A 23,542-nucleotide genomic window follows, 5' to 3' on the forward strand; every position below is an offset into this window, starting at 1 on the left:
AAGTCAAACCCTCTCAACTTGGCACATGGCAGCATTCTCAAATTAATATTATTTAAATTCATTTTTACTTTTAAATCTTAATTGGGTCAAATACGCTTTGCACCCCTAAATTATATATAAAGTGCATTTACATCCTTAAATTATAAAACGTAACAAAAAGACCCCTTATGATATACAATAATTTTTTTATAACAAAAATGTCCTTACTTATTTACACCCTTAAAATATCTCTGTTGGAATCATTCCTCAAAATATAATATGATTATTATATTTTTTTTATTTAAAATAAACAGTACTCAAAATTTATAATTTTGATACTGAGTATAGAATCTGTATAAACTCTATAAATTTATAATTCTTATATTTTTTACACAATTGGTAACAAATTTACATAATTTTTATCTGCGTTATTATATATATTGAACCTTTTTTTAAAAAAAAATAAATTATCAATACAAATTTAAAATATTACATCGAACATATATATACTGTAAAATATGAAAATCTATAATATAATTAATAAATAATATTCTATATTTTTTTAAGTAATGATATGATATATTTTTATTATGTGAACATGTAATTGAATAAAAAATTATAAATTATATAACTTACTTTTTCTTTAATATTATATGCATTATGTATTGACATATATTTACATGTACTTTTTAACATAATTTATCTACGTTGTAAAATATATTTGCATATATTGAGCTTATAAATACTTTTTTTGTTTCATAATATATAAAAAATTATAAATTATAAATATTATTTTTAAAATAAAATGTGAGTAAAATTTTAGATCACTGAAAATAGTTTGGGGGAAAACATACTTTAGGAAGTAGAATAAAAAAGTATAAGGGTAAGTGAGAAGGGAATTTTTTGTAAAATTAATTCAAATTATTTTGTCAGTTATAGTTTTGTTACATTTCATAATTTAGGGGTGTAAATGAGACATAATGCATAGTTCACTGGTGCAAAGTATATTTAACCTATCTATAATAGTAAATTGGCCATTGGGCTTCATTCGCTCAGACCTACGGACATTAGACTTTATGTGCCTAAGGTCCAAATTAGGTGAAGTTTATTTGACCGGTTAGAGCATTTCTGGGGAAGTTATTATTTTCTCATTGTTTTTATATTCATGAGTTTTATACTTATTTCAAAATTATGTTACATCTATAATTACATAATTTAATTTTTAATTACGATCACAACTTAGGGAGAACTATCTAATAATAATAATAATTTATATATAGAAATTATCACAACTTAGGGAGTAATTTAATTTATTGAGGACAAAGTCCAAAATTTCCCACTACACAATATTGGCAAAAATCCTAGGACTTGTGTGCCATTTTCAGTACGTGCAATGGCAACTCTCCACAATCCCCTTTTTTCTAATAATTAATCCATCATAATATACGAAAACATTAAGCAACCCACTATTATATAAGTAGATTGATACTCACACAGTGTGAGACTCGAATTGAAAATATTTGTTTAATGAATATTACTGTTTGGGATTAGGAAAAATGTCTCGTTGACTTGTTTTAATAATAGTCATTGCTATCTAATATTTATTTAATTTTTTTTATTCTTATTATAAAATGATATTTCATCTCAACATTAGATTTTATATACAAATTTTCAACAATCGAAATCTCATACACACAAATTTTCAGTCTCGACGGTAATTCAAATGACTTTAAATATTAATGTTTTTTGTTTGCATTAGTGGCACAGGGTGCCAGAATGGACCTAGTTTTTGCAACTTGACATGCCCAAGATGATGGGCCTATTTGAGACTTATGAGATTGAAGCATTGAATTTTTGTAGGGTGAAAAATCAAAGTAGTACGACTGCTTTTATTATCCACAAGGAAAGTGGGAAATGGGAAATGGGAAAGAAATAGAAACCAACAAAAATGGATGAGCATTTCAATTTGTCACTATTTTTATCTACTTTCTGCATCTCTACATTTGTTGTGTCTGGGAATGATCTCCCCCTCTCCAATACAATTTTCAAGTGACAAATTCGAGCTCAACTTATATCATGACTTGTGTTTATTTTTAAAATGATTAGAGTTATAGTTTTTGAATGAAAAAGTATAGCATAATCTTTGTGTAAGTCTATTAAAAAGATCAAAGTTCGTAATACAAAAAAAACACACAATTCTCGACTTCTCCTAAAGTTTTGGTGAAATATCATATGGTAATTCAGCTGTCTGATGCACCCTAGATCAACAGCCTATAATTTTCACATCATCTTAATGTGATTGATTTAAGTGGACCATACCTATAAATACACCACCAAATGCATATAAATTATGATGCTATTGTATTTAATGCACTAAAAAAAATACCAATTGTCATCTCTACCATTCTATTTTCTGCACCCAAAACCAACAATAAAAAAAATAAAAAAGAAAGAAAGAAAGAAAGAAAAGAGAAAAAGTAAGATCACTTTTTGACTTGAGATATTGCAAATAGTATAAACTTGTCACCACTATCACTACGAACATAGAAGATAACATGCCTATGGACAGTGGAAAGTTACAACCTGCGGCTGCAAAGATTCAGCTGTACGCACCCCTCCCCTACCCCCTAGTTTTTAATACAGTTAATTCAGGTAGCTTGAGAATTGAAGCTGAAGATTTTGCAAACTCATGTGTACAATTAAGTCAAAACCAAACTGAAAGATCCACGGGTGAAAATGGTCCCTTGGAGATGCACTCAAGATCTGACCTTTCCATCATTTTATATTCAAGAAAGAAAGGTGACAAGGTCAATATCAAAACATGGACTAAACTCTCTTTAAAGGGTTTCTTTTGGTCTGGTTCAAACCAACGCCTGTTCCCCATTCATATTTCTTCGCCTGATGAGGACAAATGCTCAGTTGTCGTTTCTTGAGATTCTAATCAGCTATTTGGTAATCTCCCCTGTTCGTTTTCTGTTCAAGAAACTGACTCTTGGTTACCCATTTTCATCATAGTTTGTGATTTGGGGTACCAATTTCATCATTGTCTTGATTGCAGTTGAACAGTGGCGGTTAGTAAAGAGTGAGGGAGTTGTGGGTAGGTAGAATCCCGTTAGCATTCACAGGGAATTTGTTTTTTTGTCACGGGAAAGGTTTCAAGGGTCTCAACTGCTTCTGTTATTGATGTAACTGTATTGCTTCTTTAACCGTTTTGGGAACAGCAAGTATAAAATACTTTCATAACGTTTGGTTTTGTTTTTAACTTGTTTTGGGGTATTTTTTGTGGAGATAGAAAAAAAAAATAAAGATAAATAAAAATAAGTTAGAGATAGTGTGTATGTTTGGATTTGTTTTTAGAGATAATATAAAATAAGTATGATATATTTGATGTTGGGTAGTGGGGAGACGAAAGATACTGTTCATTGTCAAATCACGTCTCTTTTATATATATTTATATATATATATGTATAAAAATATATATAATTTATTTAGTTGTGAGTAATTTAAAATAAATATTATTTTTTAATTAATTATATTTTTTGAAAAAAGTAATTAAAACTATTATATAAGCCCATCTAATCAAAACCAAACATAGTGTATCAGTTTCAAGAGTTTGATGTACTTGAAATGGCTAGTTCTTCAGGAGATAGGAGTCAGAGAGCTAGTTCAGCAGCAGATGACGATCTGAAACCATTTATTGAAATCGGTAAGGATGATAGAGGGATTCCTGAGGTTCTGCTCGTGAGTCCACGCGGTGCTCAAGTCCGGGTCAGTTCTTGTTCACGTTATTTTCTTTTTGATTGTTTCATTTGGGGATGAAATCTGAGTTTGGATCGTGATGATTTTTGTTTCGTTTCAGGTTAGTCTTCATGGAGGACAGGTTCGTTCTTGGAGGAACGAAAAGGGCGAAGAACTTTTGTTTACTAGTAGTAAGGTGTGCTGTTGATTTTGCATCTACTTAATAGTTTTTTCTGCTATCAAGATTGCCTGAAAGAATTTTGTGGATCAATGTTTAAGAGCATGTTTTATCTGGTAGATTTGTACAGTAATTGAATGAATCGAGGAAAGTGATAGAACAGAAGGAAACCTGCATAATCAATTGGTATAATTTCTGCGTAATAAAGAAAAAAATTCACAATGCTTTCGCCTTACATGTTCTATTCACCGACAGGCAATTTTCAAGCCACCAGCAGCAGTGAGGGGAGGAATTCCGATTTGTTTTCCACAGGTATTGTAATTGATCTGCAGTCTCATGTTTCGTCCATTGCGATTCTTGACCAAATTTTAGCATTAGACTGATGATTTATAAATGCGTTCTGGTTTCTTGATTAAGTTTGGAAACCGTGGTTCTCTGGAGCAACACGGTTTTGCCAGGAACAGGATGTGGGTTGTTGATGAGAATCCTCCACCTATACAGTCCTTTGATTCCAGTTGCAGGACATTCATTGACTTGCTTCTTAAATCATCTGATGATGATCTCAAGCATTGGCCTCATAGGTATCTATAAGCTCCAAATTCAGTATCTATTGACCATTGTTCTTGCAAGAGGAAATAACTTGGATTGTTTGAGCTACCAGGTGTTCCGTAATATTTTGATTTCTGGAAATAAAATCAAGCAGCATCATGTGTTTATCCATTCAGCTGATTATAGATTTTTTTCGTTCCAGTTTCGAACTCCGTCTTAGGGTGCTTCTGACTTTTGAAGGACATCTCATTTTGATATCACGCGTCCGGAACGTTAACTGCAAGCCCTTTAGTTTCTCATTTTCCTTCCACACGTATTTCTCTGTCTCGGATATCAGGTGAGCTTCTAAATAAAAAGTTATGCCTTCTATTGTAAGATTCGCCATTCGAAGTTCTACAGCGTGAGAATCCCTCAAACCAGGATAATAAATATTTCGAGTTACGGGAAAGGTCCATCAAACCAAAATATCTAGTGCGGCAAAAATTAGATAAGCAACAGATTTCAAGATTCATTGAGAACAGATGTCCTTGGCCATCTTTTATGATATGAATGTTAACTGCATGCTGCTACTTCAGGATTACAATCATAAAAATACAGCTGATACTCAATTTAATTAACAGTGAGGTAAGAGTAGAGGGATTGGAGACTCTCGACTATCTTGACAACCTGCGCAACAGACAACGTTTCACGGAGCAAGGAGATGCTTTGACATTTGAATCTGAGGTAACATATTCTTTCTTTTCCATTTTTCTGAGTATTACCAAAATTTGCAATGACTAATCTGCAAAACACTGTCTACACTAGTTTATAGCAAAAGGAATTCAAATGGAATGTTGATTAAAGATTTATTTATCTGTTTGGAACAACAGAACTCGAGTTGATAAAGAGAATTCTGTTCCACCAATCTGAGTGGTTGTTTATGAAGGGTTTTTCTGTACATAGGTGGATCGCGCTTATCTTTGTTCTTCAGATGCAGTTGCAGTGTTCGATCACGAGAAGAAGAGGACTTACGTGATAAAAAAGGAAGGACTTCCAGATGTTGGTAGGTACCAATAAACTGATCCATAACAATATGCATCTATATATGTAGATAACACTAACTATTGTGGTGACAGTGGTTTGGAATCCATGGGATAGAAGAGCTAAAGCCATACCTGATTTTGGGGACGGCGAGTACAGGCGTATGCTTTGTGTTGATGCAGCTTGTATCGAGAAACAAATTCCTCTGAAGCCAGGCGAGGAATGGACTGGGCGAGTCGAGCTATCTGCCATCCCCTCGATAAAATGATGATATACGATAAGGCTAAAGGTTTACAAGTAAAGAAGCTGAAACTAATATGACTAACTTCACTCTGTTACATCCAGAGGTGGCCTTATTTCTGTGTCACCTCAACAATAATACTCAGTGGATCATAAAAAGCCATTTTGCTGTATTTTGTGAAAATGGCTGTTACATTTTGCTTCCATGATTTTGGTGTTTGTACTCTACGATTCTTGGAATTGGTCTATGATTCTAAATTGAGAATCTGAACTGCGAAGTTGATGATATATAGTAGAAATTTTTCATAGCAAACGAAAATAAGGGAAAAAGAAAAAGGGTTTTTTGATCAGGTTGGAAGCCACTCCATTATCAGAGCCAGGTTTCGATCCTGGGACCTGTGGGTTATGGGCCCACCACGCTTCCGCTGCGCCACTCTGATCTTGTTGATATTTCATTGCAATTGTTAATTTTGATTAAAAATAAGTGTGTGACGTACTCATCCATCCGACATCCGTTACATATGAGGAAATTGAATGGTTTATAAATATCTTCCTTTTTTTAGTATGCTTCATTATTTGACATCATTTATGAGAATAATGCCATTTCTCTATCCCAAACCTCCTGTACGGAGAATAGGTGATGTTGAATTTGTGCTCTTAGTATTAGGAACGCAAATTACACAACGTATATGCACCAGAATAGCCAAATAAAATTAAGGAAAGGTCACTTGGCTATAATACTCCTTCATCAATTGTCAATTGTCAATAGTTTAATAATTAGATAAATCCTAATGACAATTTCTGAAATTAATATTTAAGTACACAAATATTCTATACTTTTTGTAAAATTATAAGTACACCAATTGAGGTTATAATTGTAATTATAAGTTCAATGACGAAATTTTACACACACTCCTAAGGTACTGATACGCTACACTGATGAAATTTTACACACATTCCCAAGGTACTGCTACGTTACACTAACAAAATTTTACATACACCTCTGAACTACTGCTGCATTATATTGACACCTCCTAAAAAATATACATATAATTTTACAAAAAATAAATGTATTTGTGTAATTAAATTTAACAACAACGGTCTCGACATAATTTATGCTTAAAGAATTTGAATTGTACACCAAAAATGATATGTTGAAAGCTCCTAACTATAGGTCTTAGTTGTGTATAGTAGGGCATGGCATCACAACCATCCAAAAGTGGAATAATCATAGCAAAATTGTATGGTACTGAAAATCCACATAAATAGGGTGCACATGATACGGGAGTCCCCACCGGGTATTTTTGTACCCTACCCTACCAAATTATACGGAACAAAAGAACCCAATTTCCCTCTCTCCTTTTCCCCATCACTCACTATCTCAAACCCTATCCATCATATGCTAATGTTTTTGCCATCACTTGCCTCTCTCTCATCACTAAAATTTCTTCCCTTAAATCTTGAATTATTACATAATTCACATTAGTATATATGTAACTCAGACAATTTTTTACTTTAATTATGCATATGCACTAAGAGAACAAAAGATTATCTCCATTTTTAATTATATTTAAGACTTAATTTTTTATCATCGAAATGGATTCACTCTTTGTTCTTCATTATCCAACGGGAGGGTCGTTCTTCCAAACAAATTCATGCATACCTTGTTCAAGATCGTTAGAAGATTTGGACTAGGGTCCAGTTAGTTGTTTTGCAATTTTGCTTACAAAAAATTTAATAAAATAACTGACCTTTTACTTAATTTTAGTTTAAAATGTGAATAGTATATGTTCACGTTTGGCTTATATACAAAACACTCTTTTTAAGGTCGTGCTCCACATCAAATGATGACGGCTGATTTGAGTAACCTAAATTTTCCACTGTTTTTAGCAACACATCTTTTCTATGATAAACTTATAAGATTTCGATTGAATTGGATAGAAATATGATTCAATAATATGCGAGTAAGATGAAAAAGTGCACACTGTATTATCCCATGATGTCTTTCAAATCCTTAGCTTGAATACGAAAATGTAAGTCTCTCGTCACTGAAAATTCTCAACTTGACACCGAAAATATAAGCCAAATCATTTTACATCCTCAATTGTGGAACGAAATATGAAATAAAAAGGTTTAATCAAGATGAAAAAATACACATTCTATTATTGTTATTATTATTATATTTTAGTTCTTCAGTGTAATCAAACTCAAGTAAAAACTATAGTACTAATTATATTTACTACACTAATAAATGGGAATCTTATTGCTCCGTTTTACAATATTGATTTGCCCACTAGCCTACTCTTCGTGCCAAAATATATGCCCATAATTGCAATCTGAGGTTTAGGTCAAAGAACCTAATTATGAGCCATATATGTTATAGTCCACCATCATTTTTGGAGTAGGGACAAGAAGACTTTGGTTAAACAAATATTACTTTCTAATCGCCATTATATTTACATTTCTTTTTGGTAAGCAATTACACTTCCTTAGTAATTTACGTGGTCGTCAGAGTTATTAATGTCTTATTACTTGAGTTATTGGACATTCTAATTTTATATAAATTTTAATTATTTTATTTTAAAAATATGACTCATTAAGGAGATGGGCCTAGAAACTTATAAGCTGCTCAATTTACTCATTAGAATATCAAGATATTCATTTGATATCTTACCTTTGCTCATAGCACGTGGATTGAGTTTTTTCATGAAAATTCTGTATTACATCTTATACACATTTGATATGCAGATTGTTAAATGTATTATGAAACATATAATAAACTCTATATGTAAAAATTAAAATATGTGACGCGGACTTATTAATACAATTCATCATAATTTATTATTTTTATTTAAAAATAATAATTATATAATTATAGTAATATTTTAATAAACTCAGTATTAAATAAAATAATGAATTCATATAAAGTACTCGTGTAAAACTCGAGTCAATAATTTCAAACTTATTTAATTAATACCATTATATATATATAAGAGTTTGAATTGTTGCTTTAAAAGGAATACCTTCAAATTTTGATTTTCAAAAATTGAATAAAGAAATTAATGAAAAGATAGAAAAACAAAAAGAGGAAAAAAGAAAAAAGGAAGTGTAGAAATAAAGAATTACCAGGGGATGAAACCTTTTTAATCTTGGATCTTCCTTTATTTTGTTTCCCCAAGCAAAGTGCTCAGTCCTCAAGAGAAAGCTTGTACAGTAGCTGTAGCCTCTTGAGTTCTTGTTTCCCGTGAGAAGGAATTCCTACTTCCATGGTTACTGCTGCTGCTGCTCAGCCCAAAATCCAAAGGGTAGAGAACAAAAAGAAAAACCTTCTGCTTCTCCTTCTGACCTCACCTTAAAAATAACACCTTTTTGACCCGAATCCCCCCATTTCAAACCCTGCTACCTCCATTTTTAAAGCCCATTTCCAGACTCTCACTCCACTTTTTCCAGACACCAGTCTTGGAGTTTGCTGCTTTTTCCTCAATTCTTTCTTCTTTTTCACCTTCACACATGTATATATTCCTCGCCCAGCTTTTGTTCCAGCCCCTTATATCAACTCAAGGCCAAAATATGTGTTCTTTATTTTGAAACACTAGTTGAAAATTTTGGAGCCAAGTGAGGAAAAAAAAGATCATTCATTCTTGAAATGGAGAAGCTCCAAGTTTTTGCTTTGTGTTTCTTGGTGGGAAGTTTGTATTTGTTGTCAGTAGTCCAGGGGAGTGTTGCTGCAACTCTTCTTGAAAGTGACAAGCAAGCATTGCTAGATTTTGCTAGCAAGTTTGCTCATTTGCGCCCTTTGAATTGGAATGAGCAGTATCCAGTGTGCAAGAATTGGACTGGAGTGACGTGTAGTGAAGATGGCAACAGAGTAATTTCAGTGAGGCTACCGGGGATTGGGTTTCATGGGCCAATCCCAGAGAATACATTGAGCCGCTTATCAGCGTTGCAGATCTTGAGCCTCAGATCCAATGGGATTACTGGGACTTTCCCTCTTGATTTTGGTAACCTAAAAAATTTAACCTTTCTTTATCTTCAGCACAACAATTTCTCAGGTCCCTTGCCTGCGAACTTCTCTGTTTGGAGGAACCTGACTATTGTTAACTTGTCCAATAATGGGTTTAATGGCAGCATTCCTCGTTCGTTGTCGAGTTTAAATCAGCTTATTGCTTTGAATCTTGCTAACAACTCTTTTTCTGGTGAGCTACCTGATTTGAATTTGCCTAATTTACAGTTGCTCAACTTATCACACAACAATCTTGTTGGCAGTGTGCCTAAATCACTGCAGAGGTTCCCAAAGTCTGTGTTCTTGGGCAATAGTGAATCTTTGTTGGATTATACAGTTACTAGTTCTCCTATTGTTTTGGCTCCTCATGAGCACAATCCAAGAGCTAAAACTGTTGGAAAACTAAGTGAAAGGGCTTTGCTTGGAATTGTAATAGCTGGTTCTGTTATTGTGCTTCTTGGTTTTGGTTTTCTGTTGCTTGTTTGCATACTTAGAAGAAAGACGGTGGATGGCTTTGCTGGGAAATTGGAAAAAGGGGACATGTCCCCGGAGAAAGCTATTTCCCGTAGCCAAGATGCGAGTAATAAGTTGGTTTTCTTTGAGGGGTGTAACTATGCATTTGATTTGGAGGATTTGTTGAGGGCTTCTGCTGAAGTATTGGGGAAGGGCACGTTTGGGACGGCGTATAAGGCAATACTAGAGGATGCTACAATGGTGGTGGTGAAAAGGTTGAAGGACGTGAACGTTGGAAAGAGGGAGTTTGAGCAACAAATGGATGTAATTGGAAGCATCAAACATGAAAATGTGATTGAGCTAAGGGCTTACTATTACTCCAAGGATGAGAAGCTTATGGTTTACGATTATTACAGCCAAGGGAGTGTAGCTTCAATGTTACACGGTAAGATCTCTTGCACTCATCGTCTCAGTTTCAAATTACAAATATTCGGTCTCGTTTATGAACTTTTTAGTTAAGCTTGTTTCCACTATGGTTCATATCTCTGAGTTGTGAAGTCGCTTCATGAAAATTTGGAACCACTCTTGCCTTGTGGAGATAATTTCTTCTTGAAAGTAGAATCTTTCTTTGCCTGTAAATGTCAAAGATTGAAAATGAACAGTTGAAATGTGGTGAACTAGTCTTCTAAATAAATAATTCAGTTGAATCAACAAGTCCAAGGTGGTAACAGCCAGATGCTTCAAACCTTAATACTTCTAAAGCATGAAAGGGGTTGTTTGTATATTGGTCGGGATGGGCCCTGGACAGTCGCAATCACTGGGAACCCACTTAGGTAATAGGCCCTTTTAGATTTTCTTTCCAGCTTGGCTATATCAACCAGAGCAAAAGGGGAAAGTATATAAAAATTATGGGTTGTGGATGATTGAACCATGTTCCAACATCCTAGTGGGGTAGAGGAATCTCTTTGACCTTGTCATTGCTTAAAATTAGGCTAAAAGTCACTGTTATTTCTTTCTATGGCATTATGTGTTGTGTGCTTATAATAAGAAAATATTCCATACTACAATGTGCTTTTCTTGCCTGTCGGCCGACTTATTTTATTCGAATGTGCCTTGTGACATATTAGAATGATGGTAATTATCTTTGAATTCTCCTTTATTATCGTTCCTTTTTACCTTTTCTCATTGTTCATTCTTGATCATAAATGAATCTTTAGATAATGATGTTGCACTCTCTATAAGTTCTTAAAAAATATAGTTTTTGTATTGCATAGCTGTTGAGAATATGATGATGTCATAATGTAAGATGCTGATGCTGTCATGTATGATCTAACATTTTGCAACCGAGTTGGGCTTGGGCTACTGTCCATGAACCAAAGCTTCATCCTTGTGCTTTGTGTCCAAACATGCAGGAAAACGAGGAGACAGTAGAACTCCTCTAGATTGGGAAACGCGAGTTAATATAGCAATCGGTGCAGCAAGGGGCATAGCTCGTATCCACATGGAAAATGGTGGGAAGTTAGTTCATGGAAACGTCAAATCATCCAACATATTCCTAAACTCTCGACAATTTGGATGTGTATCTGATCTTGGCCTGTCGACAATTATGAGCTCATTGGCTCCGCCAATAGCTCGTGCTGCTGGCTATCGTGCACCAGAGGTGACTGATACACGCAAAGCAACGCAGCCTTCTGACGTGTACAGCTTTGGTGTGATATTACTCGAGCTGCTCACCGGTAAATCCCCTGTCCACACCACGAACGGCGACGAGATCGTCCATCTGGTCCGATGGGTCCATTCAGTCGTTAGAGAAGAGTGGACTGCAGAAGTTTTTGATGTCGAGCTACTGAGGTACCCCGACATAGAGGAAGAATTGGTTGAGATGTTACAGATAGCAATGGCGTGTGTGGTAAGAATGTCGGACCAGAGACCTAAAATGTCGGAAGTAGTAAAAATGATCGAGAATGTCCGATTGGCAGAGACAAATCGCACGTCCTCCGAAGTCAAGTCTGAGAACTCGACACCAATGCCTCTGTCGTCGCCCGGTCATTGAGAAGTTTCCAGTTCTCAGTACTAGAGTACTGAATCACTCACTTGTTGCTAGCCTATGTTTCATGTCTGATTTGAGGACTTTCTAGTTCACTACCTTGGTGGACAAAAGGTACTAACAAAGTATTTCAACCTGATCCCAGGTTGATATGTCCCTGCAGACATTTTTGTGATGTTACATGCATTTAATCTGTATGTATGTGGAGCAAACAGATTGTTGTAATATTGTTGATCTTGTTATTATTATTATTTTTTCCCCAATATCCTCAGTTTGTGATCTTGCATTTTCTTTGAATCCAATTTGAGTTTTCACCAGGATTTTTTTTTTAATTTTTTTGTGGATACTATTTATTACATTCAAATTTCAAAATTTAATCATTAGATAAATTATGTAGAATTTTTATAAAATTTGATATAATTACAAATATTACATTGATGTTTGAGAAATTACCTCAAAGAAAGTTGAGAGTCAATGCACAAACTTTTCTTGGCACCTGAACTTATATCATAAAGTTATACGGTTTCAACTTCGACATTACCACTTGAGTAAGACTTTATTATCATTATAACCATGAATAGAAACTTTTTAATCGAACAAAATTTTTGAATTTCTTTGCAATTTTCTACAACTCTTATATCAATAAACGAAGATTTATGAATCAATAACTACTAATAAAGTAAACACGTAACTATTCCCAACATGTTGGAGTAATTTGTACCCATAACGTTACAATTGTGGTGGGCCTCACCAATCACCATCAAGATGTATTCAAATGGGCAGTTCCAAATCTAGAAAAGTATGAAAACATGGAATCAATTGGGGCTTCAGAGGCCTTTAAGCTGGTTTTACCTTTGGGCTGATGGGCCAGAATTAGTTATTAGAGTTGGGCTTGGATTGTTAAAAGGCCTCAACCATATCTTTATGGGCCGAGCCCCACGTTCATAAACGGCAATCTTAATCTTGGGCCTCGATTAATTAAAATTAAAGTTTAATAAAATGCGATTTAATTTGCTTCCGCATCTTTCTTGCACTCAATAATCTCCCAAATGATTTGCTAAATTTGAAGTATTTAATAGAAATTTGAAACATAAATAGAAAAACTTATATGATGATATACTTGTTATGTTATTTACAACATATATATTAGTAGGATCAGGCCCTCTCACATTTGGGTCGTTTAGATTTCATTTAACTAATTTATTTTTTGGGAGATGCCCATCGGATTTTTGGGGAATTGGGCTTCATGGGAGGTCTGGGGTCCTCTTCCGAATTGAGCTTTCTGGGGGCTCCATGGGCCTTTCATTCCTTATTCTTTTTTGACCGTGTGAATTTTTTTGAACCAATTTAGATTTTTTTGGACCAACTTATATTTATGGGTATCAAATAGAAAATTTTGTGTGATATATTTATTTATTACATACATATTAGTAGGATTAAAATTCATTGAAAATTAAAGTAGGACTTGGCCCCAAAATTTGATTTTAATTGGTTTGAAACTCATAAATTATTATTATCAACAAAATCCAAACATGCAAATTGCGGCTAACTTATTGAATCATATCCAAAGCAAAATCCATTATATGTGTTGTCGTTGTGTTCAATGTATCTATCCCACTCCCAAACAATACCAAATTTATTGCTGTCCTTTTCATATCACACAAAATCCAACTCCCACATTTATTATCTCATGCAACATTGCACTATGTTATTACTGCACCAATTACCACACACGTCCCAAATATTTCACAATTAATCAACCCACCCCCCCTCCACCCACCCACCCACCCACTTTCGCTTATAAGAAATTTAAGTGGTTTATAAGTCCGATGTTTTTACAGAGTAAAATAGTGACCTCATTGAAATTAGAGAAAATAATATTTTGTAAATGAGGCGTCGATTGAGTAGCAAGTCGCATCAATGTGTGTGTACAATTTATTTTTGTTCATATGTGTTCACGGAATGAAAAAATGAATGAAGATAGAATGAATAATTGGTTGAAACTAAAAACATGAATTAATTTTAAATGTGGATAAATGAGAAACTATTCATAAAAATAAGTAATAATCAAAATATGGTTATTTATCAAGAAATAAGTACATGGGTTAAGGGCATTTCAGACCATTTATATTTTTGTCAATCATATCAGTTACTTTATGGCTCTTCCCCTTAATGAATAGTGTAGATTATAGTAACACGAGTACAATAATTACTTATAGCCCATGAGGTATAAATTCAATTATTGAAACAATAAAGATGATTTTTATAATTTAAGTGAATTTATGGGGTGCAAATATAATTATTCATATTTGTTACCATACATATTACTTCTGTACTGATCAAGTTGGCAGCACCAAGGAAAACAAGAGTACCAGCTAGAGCTACAAACCCTAATTTATGTACATACATTATTTTTATTTTTTAAGAAATTACACATACATTCATAAAGAATGTCAATATTATTTACACAAATCACCCTTAGCTTTTGAAAAATTACATATATATTTCTTAAAACATCTCCAATTTTTTCACTCTTAAGGATGGTTTCTATAATTCCGCAAAAGACAGAAATAATTTATGTAAATAGATCATAATTCAGGATATATTCCAGCAGTAATGATCCAGCATTTCTGACCAAACCTTCAGCTGCTATGTATACTAATCAAAAGCTACAACTTACGACTAGTTCTAAGTTCCAACCTTAGTTTTTGAAACCCTCTCCAGCTCAATGGTCCTTTTTTCTAATTTTTGATTCTTTTAAGAATATAATATAATGTTCACTCTCTAGGTAGACAGTTGTGGGTAGCTAATGGCAATGCAAATCCATGTAAATTAATGAATTAGCACATTTTTTTTTCCCTATCATAAGTGTCCTTATCCCAAATTAAAATTAAAAATGAAACTGATTTTGTTCGAAAGGGGCGAGTTAAACCCATTTCTATATGTATGACTTTAAGAATTCAAACTCTAGTCGTATGTGAAAATCCGTCTTAGAATCCAGCTCGTTTGTTAATGGACCAATTGGTTTTTATATTTACAAGTACTATTGGAGGGATATATGTATACAACTAATCGTATATATATGTGTATTTACATAATATGATTTAATATCTAGTACTTATATTGTTCCAATTATCGAAATACTTTTAAATGATGGAAAAATAATTAAATAGTAATAATAATTATTTGTTGTCACTATATTTGTCTTGTTATTGTAAATGTATATCTCATTTTTCATATATAGTGACAATTTTAGCTAGATATGTTCGTTAAAATTGAAATTAGTGTCCCATAATATATATATATATATATACAACTCTAAAATCTGTCATTAATACTATTCTTGGTTGTACTGCGGGCGACCCCTAAATATACTTTCAAATGTAGATTATTACACCACAGTCCAACTCAATACGATTGTGAAGAGGCCATAAATAAAAGAATAATTTAATAAAAAATTCTCGTATTACTTTCAAGACGGAAAATGTAGGTGCATAGTTTTGCTAATTTTCAAAATCATTTTACACAAATTTTGATCACACACACATATATATAAGTAATGATGTAGGAAGACATTTCATATTAATTACAAATGAGGAACTTGAGCGACTTATAAGTTTTAAGGCCTCATCTCACTAGTGAGGCATATTTCAAAACAAAATCATAAGATTGATACAAAACCAAAACGGACAATATCTCGGTCACAAGTAGGACACTGATCTTGTCACAAATCATATCATTTGACACAATCTATGAGAATAAGGCCATATGTCAGTTCCAAGCCCCTAGGGTGGGGTGCTAATGATATACACAGATGTCTCACATTGGTTGCAAACAAAAGCTTGAGTGACTTATAAGTTTCAAAATTTCCTCTACCTAGCCAGACGTTTTTCCAAAATAAAACATTGATGCTCATACGAAACTAATGTAAATAATACCTCATGCGACCGATCAAATTATAAGTCAGACTGAATAATTTTGACGAGTAGAATAAGGAAAAAAACAATTTTGAGTGCATAATTTGTATAAAAGAATCAACACGAGAACGTGTAGACATGAGAATGAGAATACAGCCGCAAAATACGGAGTTAATTAAGAATTTGGCAAACCCCCCCCCCCCCCCCACCCCACAATGTGTACTACATTTATGTGTTTTTTGTTTCCCCATAAAAAGAAAAAGGGGTTCGGATTTGGAGCAAATGAAGCCTTAGCTGTTGTTGTTTGTTACCCTCTTTTATTATTACAGCCCCTTTTTATGGGACAATGTGACCCATGTCGTTTGATGTCTACCACTTTTCTCTTTCGAATACTTCTTAATTAACATCATTAATAACGTATACAAAATTAATAATGTTTCTAATTATCGTATATGTGTACGTATACGGTCTGTATACATGTATACTGATTAATTCTAGTATCTTTGAACTGACTTCTTGGTTTGAATATTACTCGCACGTGTAGATAGATAGAAGTCGTGCATATGGATGATAGAGCTCGAATCTAATTACCTACAATGATATATATATTTTAAGTTCCTAATAATTTATTAATTAATTTAATTATCTACAATTTCATATATAGCTTGTGTCTGTGGAGTACAAGTTGGAATGTCCCACTTTGATATAAAATAATTTCAAAAGTGTTTGAGAGGTTATAAGCTTTATAAAACTGTCTGTTTTACGAATTTTTCTTCTAACACGCTTAATTATAAAATTTTAAAATAAAATATTTAGAATCTTATAAGTTTTTAAAAAAAAACAAGCTTAATTAATTCATTTTTTTAAATTCTTTAATCTTAATATCCGATAGAAAAAACTCTTATAATTTTATTAGTGTTTCACTTTTACCCTTTATATAATCGATGTGTTTCTTTCACCAGTCCCAAATATCTATTTACATGATTTTAAATTTTGATAGTTTAATGATCCTTTTGTCACTATTACAATACGACGAATTTATTACATCAAATACTTTAATATTTTATAAATTCTGGTATCTTATTTACCAAAAAAAAATTAATAATTTATTTTCAAGATAAAATTTAATATCTTTAAACTGTCAAAATATAAACTTAAAAAAGAAACATGCTTAGTTAGTATCTAAGCAACAAGAATATGTGTTGCAATATTCTGGAGAGGGAATAATAATTTTTATTTCTATGCGAAAATTTATAATCATGAACTCTCTAGTACGTAAAATTCTTTAATATAAATAGACAACAAAGCAATTTGAATTTTAAATGTGTACCATGCTTGGTCTGATTTCAGTTAATACTGTACTAAATAACCATTTCATTTAAAAAATTAAAATTATTGAGATGAAGATTTATTTAATATTTAATAATTCTAACAATAATTGGAGTTGAGCATGTAATGATATTTCATATGTAATGATTGGGTAATCAAATGTACAATTTGCACCAATCATCACTTGCCTTTTTGGAGGTTACTTCAATACATATATACTTTAAAAAATCTGATTAATTTAGTCACTAATCATTAAAGTTTTAGTCAAGTAAATAAGTTTGAGGTCAAAAATATGAGTCTTATTAAATTTGTGGATATTTATTCATCTTATATTATTATGTTCAATTATATTAATATATTAATTAAATTCATATATTACTCAATTTAAAAAGCGGTGTAAATTTTAATGATATCTTAATTTAACAATTAACAAATTTGAGGTCATATATGTGTTTGAATTCGACTGGACGTAAAGATATTTTTCCACATTTTATGAGTCTTTTTGTAATTTATTTTTTATTACTATTTGTTATGTTAATATAGTGATTGATGTTTAATATTATTTTGATGTATTGCTCAATATATTAAAATTTTAATATATGATGTGATGATGTGATATCCATTTTTTGGTTAATGAATAAATAAGTAATGATAGTTGCTTAGTTTTAAGATATTTTGTCCATTAAACATGGAATTAACAATCAATGATGGCCTCATAATTTTGATTTATAGAATTAATTGAAACAAAGATGATATTATTTAATGAATTATGTTGATAATTCGCTCTCCTCGAGGCTACCATTATCAAAAAGAAAAAGAAAGACAATATTAGTAATAAAATTCAAATAAAAATACTGACACAAAAAAAAAAATTGCTTGTTTGATAGACTTTGGATTTGAGCTCTCTGGGTCGAATTTTCTACCAGCCTTAAAAGGGGATCTATAAAAAATACATTAGTATTTTAACGCTCAAATCAGTAACTAGTTATAGAAAGATAAAATTAAGCAAGACAAAATAATAATGCAGGTTTAAGATGGTAAGAGATGCTTTCAATAGAGTGCATTTCATGCCAATGCCAGTAAAAATTTGCATTACCCTGATCTGGGGAGAGCAAGGGGGGGGGGGGGGGGGGAGCCTCATCAAATCCAGAGGTGATAAGGAGATCTTCAAGGAGTCATGTTGGCCGAGGAGACTTTCGTCGGATGGGTCTCTTAAGGGATAGGTTTTGAATTCCTAGGAAGTTGTTAAGTTGAATTGGGAAATCCATTCAAGTGTTCAAGCCTTGTCACAGCCTAAGTGGCGATTTCCTCTGTTGGGTAGGCGAATGGCTTTCTACCACCTGTACAGGTGATCACATTGCTTGTACAAGGGGCCAGGAGGCTGTCTCTCCTCACAGGCCAGGAGACTTTGACTGCAACTCACATCTCCTTAAAGACATAAGCGAGTACCTGGACTGAGGGTCTTGCCTCTTAGACCTAGTGCACTTGAGAGCTTCTTATTGGCCTTCATGCGAGTCGGGTTCATTCTTAAACTGAGTGTATTTTTTGAGGTATTAAATAAATAAAAAATTATTTGATATTAAGTAATAATATTTTATTTTATCATGTCACAAATATTATTTCGAGTGATAAGAATTCTGCATAAGTTAGTAGTGACAAAAAAGTTGTGCATTAAGCTATTAGTATAGATGATAAATGACACATATATAAAGACAACACGAAAACAAATTATTATTGCCTACACTTTTAATAATTATGGACTAAAAGTTATGATAAATAATTATTATTAACCATGATTAAATAAATTAATGTTTATCCACCATGACAAATATTTGGGCTATGGTTTTTAGCCATGATAAATATTTTAACTACACTCGCAAAATCCACGACAACAACATTGTGTAGTTGTGGTAAGATGACTATTTATTAATGTTATTTATTTTTAACCATGACAAATAATGCTAAATTTCTTCTAGTGCAACTTACCCATAATAAATAGGGTAAATTATATATTTTCATCCGAACTATACCCGTTTTTACACTTTGTCATCTAAACTTTTTTTATGTCAAGTTTCTATATCAACTTTACAAAATTTTTATTTTGCCATATATGACTATTTTTTGGTTGATTTTTCTGTTGGAACAATATCACATACAATACATATGTGATGTTTAAGAGCAATGTGATGTGATATTTTTCACATATGCACTGCATGTGATTTTTTTTGGTAAAAATCGATAAAAAACGATCATATATGATAAAGTATAAATTTTTTAAAGTTGAGATGATAAATTAAAAAAAAAAGATGACAAAACATAAAGGGGGCATAATTCGAATAGTAAAATATAATTTAGGGATAATTACATTCCCCTTCTTGAAATTTATTGTAATTACATCTAGATCCCCTGTAGTTTGGGAAATTAACCACTGCTGAGGTTTGCTTTCGTCTAACAAATAAGTCCTTCCATTAGTTAAAATTCACTAAATTTGCTAATATTAACAAAAAATAAAAAATATTATTTGCTAAATGGAAGCAAACTTCAGGGGTATTAGATGTAATTTCTCAAACTTTAGGGGCTTTACATATTACACCAAACCTTAGGGGAAGGGAGTATAATTTATTCCTATAATATATCCTAATAAATATAGTTATCACGCACAAAATTGTAATGCACTAATAAAATTTTATGAATCATAATGTGACAAAACATAATTAATTAATTATCTTCATGAGTAAATACCTATTATTAATAATGATAATTCTGATATCATATATCATAAAACTAATGTATTTTCTCTTCATAAATGAGGAGCCAAGACATGTCTCATTTTCTTGGAACAACATTTCCAACAGAGTATCTATCACTTATATTCCCTGAATTCTAATATATATACCCAATTACCTCCATGCAAATTGCTATTGATATATATATATATGTGTGTTATCTCTTTGTATATAGCGATTTTGACTATGCTGACAATAATTTTATTGCATGGGAACATAATGAACAATATCTTCATATAAAATGCAACCAATCTCATATATATATATGTATATATACTGTCAACATAATTAATTAAGCTGATAAATCATAAAAAAGAAATAAATAAATAAATAATAGAGCAGTGATGGGCAAGATGTTGCCTGCACGTACAAAAAGCTACACAATAAATTATTAATTAATTGTGGATATATATATATATATACTAAAAAAGATAGATACAAGAAATTATTATAAATTAATTGAGAAAAGAATTGCATTCTTCAAGACGGAGAAGGAGAGGATGCATGTGATTGTTCACCATGCCTGCCTGCACCCCACACTTCCCCAGTTAATTACTTTCACGGGATGCACAAAATTCACAATTATTAAATTAAATTAATATTATTGGAGTATTAACTCACGAGTATAATTAACATTTATTCATAATATTTTGAAATCAATTTTGATAAATAATTACACAGAATGCAAGAAACATTAATTAATTCTTGCAAATACAAGATTCTATGTGGAGAATAATTCCATGCAGTTCACAAGTATATATTACTTGTGCCAGTTGATTACTACAAATTAATGGATTGTATAATCTTTTTCTACCTTTGCACTTTGCTACCAAATAAATAAATAAATATATTTTTAACAAAATATTAAGTCGCAGTTCTAAAATTATCACTGAAAATATATATCAGTTAAATGACAACAATCTTGCATTTTTCATAACTATTTTTCGCAAATTTATTAGGGGACGAGGATTTTATGCTAAGTATTACCACTACTCATATTATCTAATTAAATATTTATGTATATATAGCGATAACATAAATATATAATATTACTAACTAATTATTTTTTATAGTAACAATTTTATGTATTTTTCATATATATATATATGTGAATGAAATATAAAATACAATATTAATACATAAATAGATTATTCCATTCGCAGAATATTATCGAATCTATCTCTGTAAACAAATATACGCACATCTTTTCCAAAAATAATGCATGTATCTGTTCAAAATCGAGTAATAATTAGTACAACATGTACGTACTATATGTTGTAAATAAATCTCCATGCAGAAAAAAAAAAAAAAGAAGAAGAATCATCTTCGGCCCTCATATGATGGGATCACGATTCTGCAAACCAAATCTTAACCCTAGTTGAGTTTTTGAACTTGATGCATATTTTTGAATTATACTATTACATCAATATTATAAATTTATATCAATAAATTACTTTAATTAATGACACTTCAATATACGATCAACACATCAATATAATTAAAAATAATAAAATTACAATAAATTCACATAAAATAAGATAAATGCTAGTTCGCATATTGTACAGTTCAAATGCATAACCTGGCACTGGAAGAAATTTAACATTTAATCATGGCTAATTAATTACCATGATTAAAACTAAATAACAGTGTTAAATAGTTACTAACGGCAACCACGCAATGGTTATTAACCGTGATTTCTGCGAGTGTAGTTAAAACATTGTCATGACTATAAGCCATAGCAAAAACATTTGTTATGACTGATAACCAAAACAAAAATAGCTTTCGTAATGGAAAATCTATTTTGCATCAAGTTTTGTTTAACTATAATTAATAATCATGATTTATCACGATTCTAATTTACAACAAATAAAAGTATAGCTAACAATAAATTTTCTTCTCATGATGAATTTGACGAATATATGTATATATATTTTAAAAGAGCATTTCAAATACCCAATTTGAAAAAATAAACTTTTTGTGGCTCAAAGTAGTCAGTCTTGGCATCTTGGGGTTGGCACTCATTGACTTGTGGTGGCATCACAGATTTTTAGGGTTTTCAAACTTCCCAAAAAAAAAAAAAAAAGACACACAGCAACTTGTGAAATAAACAATGAAATAGAAATTTGGGAAATGATGAATCCAAACAAAAGCTCAATGCATTTCGTTACGTAGTACAAACCAAAACCTCTGGAGCCTTTGTCGAATCTAATGTACTTTGGTTTCTTGTCCTTAAGTCCATGTTTTCTTGCAAGTTGGTGTTTGGCTGCAGAAACTCCGATGATCCACAGCTAGCTATTACCTCTTACTTTGTCTTTGCTAATCCCACACGTCTCTTAATTACTTACGATTTTAGTTCAAAACACGAGCACCAACATCAACTCCTACGTTCTTTATACATTTTCATCTCCCAACCCCAACACAGTCTTGGATTAAGTGTTTGGTAATACGTTGTTAATCTTTTGTTAATTACAGAGTTAATGTCTTGTCTTTAGCTAGTGAAGTGGGCTTAGTACATCCAGGCTAGCTATAGTGTTACTTGTGTGCTAGCTCATCAAGAGATTAATTAAACTAGGTGTTTGGGTATAATCTCAGCGTAAACGGTCCGATTTGCAGTAATATAATGAATAAATAAATCTAATTACATTCTAATTATTATTAATAATATATGATGAGAATTAGGAATGAGCTTTTAATTTCTTTGTGGTGGCAATTAATTATTCATCTCTGACTTGGTAGTTAGAGTTGTTTATACTCGACTTTATATCAACGTACCTATTAATAGTTGGATGTTTGTCTCAACTATGTTATATATAACTAATACTTACTTCCATCTCCAAATTATAACAAAGTCAAATTATTTAAATTTTTGCACCAACTTATATATGTTCATGAATTAGATTTTGATAATTTTATAATTATCACAGAAATCCCGTAGCTTGACATTTTTCATACTAGGCAAATAGTATTACTTAAATGGTTTTAAATGATTTATTAAATTATTCATTATTTTACTTTAATTTAAGATGGTGAAATATTATATACATTTAAGATGCTTTTTCTTTTTTTCATTTTGTTGTTCATAAGTGGATCGAATATGATCATGTCAAGATAATTATACTCTAATATTTAACACTATGTTGGGCAATATATATGTTGTGTAGAGCAAGATAATCCTGTAAGGGCCGTGTTACAACTTTATTTCCAACGCCTTTTCAACCTACATTCAGCGCTAAACTAACACCGTTCATTTAGGGTCTTACGATCTTACCCCGATATATCTAAATTCGATCATTTTTCGGTCTA

General features: G+C 31.9%; 2 protein-coding genes across 2 annotated transcripts; both read left to right on the forward strand.

Moving 5' to 3' along the window:
* Positions 1-3,554: 3,554 nt before the first annotated feature.
* Positions 3,555-5,935, forward strand: LOC105164026 (putative glucose-6-phosphate 1-epimerase). The gene is made up of 8 exons (XM_011082573.3): positions 3,555-3,747; positions 3,839-3,913; positions 4,151-4,207; positions 4,313-4,476; positions 4,647-4,781; positions 5,065-5,167; positions 5,387-5,486; positions 5,560-5,935. The coding sequence occupies exons 1-8, from the start codon at positions 3,607-3,609 to the stop codon at positions 5,730-5,732; spliced, it is 948 nt and encodes a 315-aa protein (XP_011080875.1). The 5' UTR covers positions 3,555-3,606; the 3' UTR covers positions 5,733-5,935.
* A 2,932-nt stretch (positions 5,936-8,867) lies between these two features.
* On the forward strand, positions 8,868-12,472 carry LOC105164025 (putative inactive receptor kinase At4g23740). Its single transcript, XM_011082572.3, has 2 exons — positions 8,868-10,605; positions 11,573-12,472. The coding sequence occupies exons 1-2, from the start codon at positions 9,351-9,353 to the stop codon at positions 12,211-12,213; spliced, it is 1,896 nt and encodes a 631-aa protein (XP_011080874.1). The 5' UTR covers positions 8,868-9,350; the 3' UTR covers positions 12,214-12,472.
* The last annotated feature ends 11,070 nt before the right edge of the window (positions 12,473-23,542 follow it).

Source organism: Sesamum indicum, linkage group LG6 (genome assembly GCF_026168435.1).
Source record: "Sesamum indicum cultivar Baizhima isolate 11 linkage group LG6, ASM2616843v1, whole genome shotgun sequence".
NCBI classification, from domain to species: Eukaryota; Viridiplantae; Streptophyta; class Magnoliopsida; order Lamiales; family Pedaliaceae; genus Sesamum; species Sesamum indicum.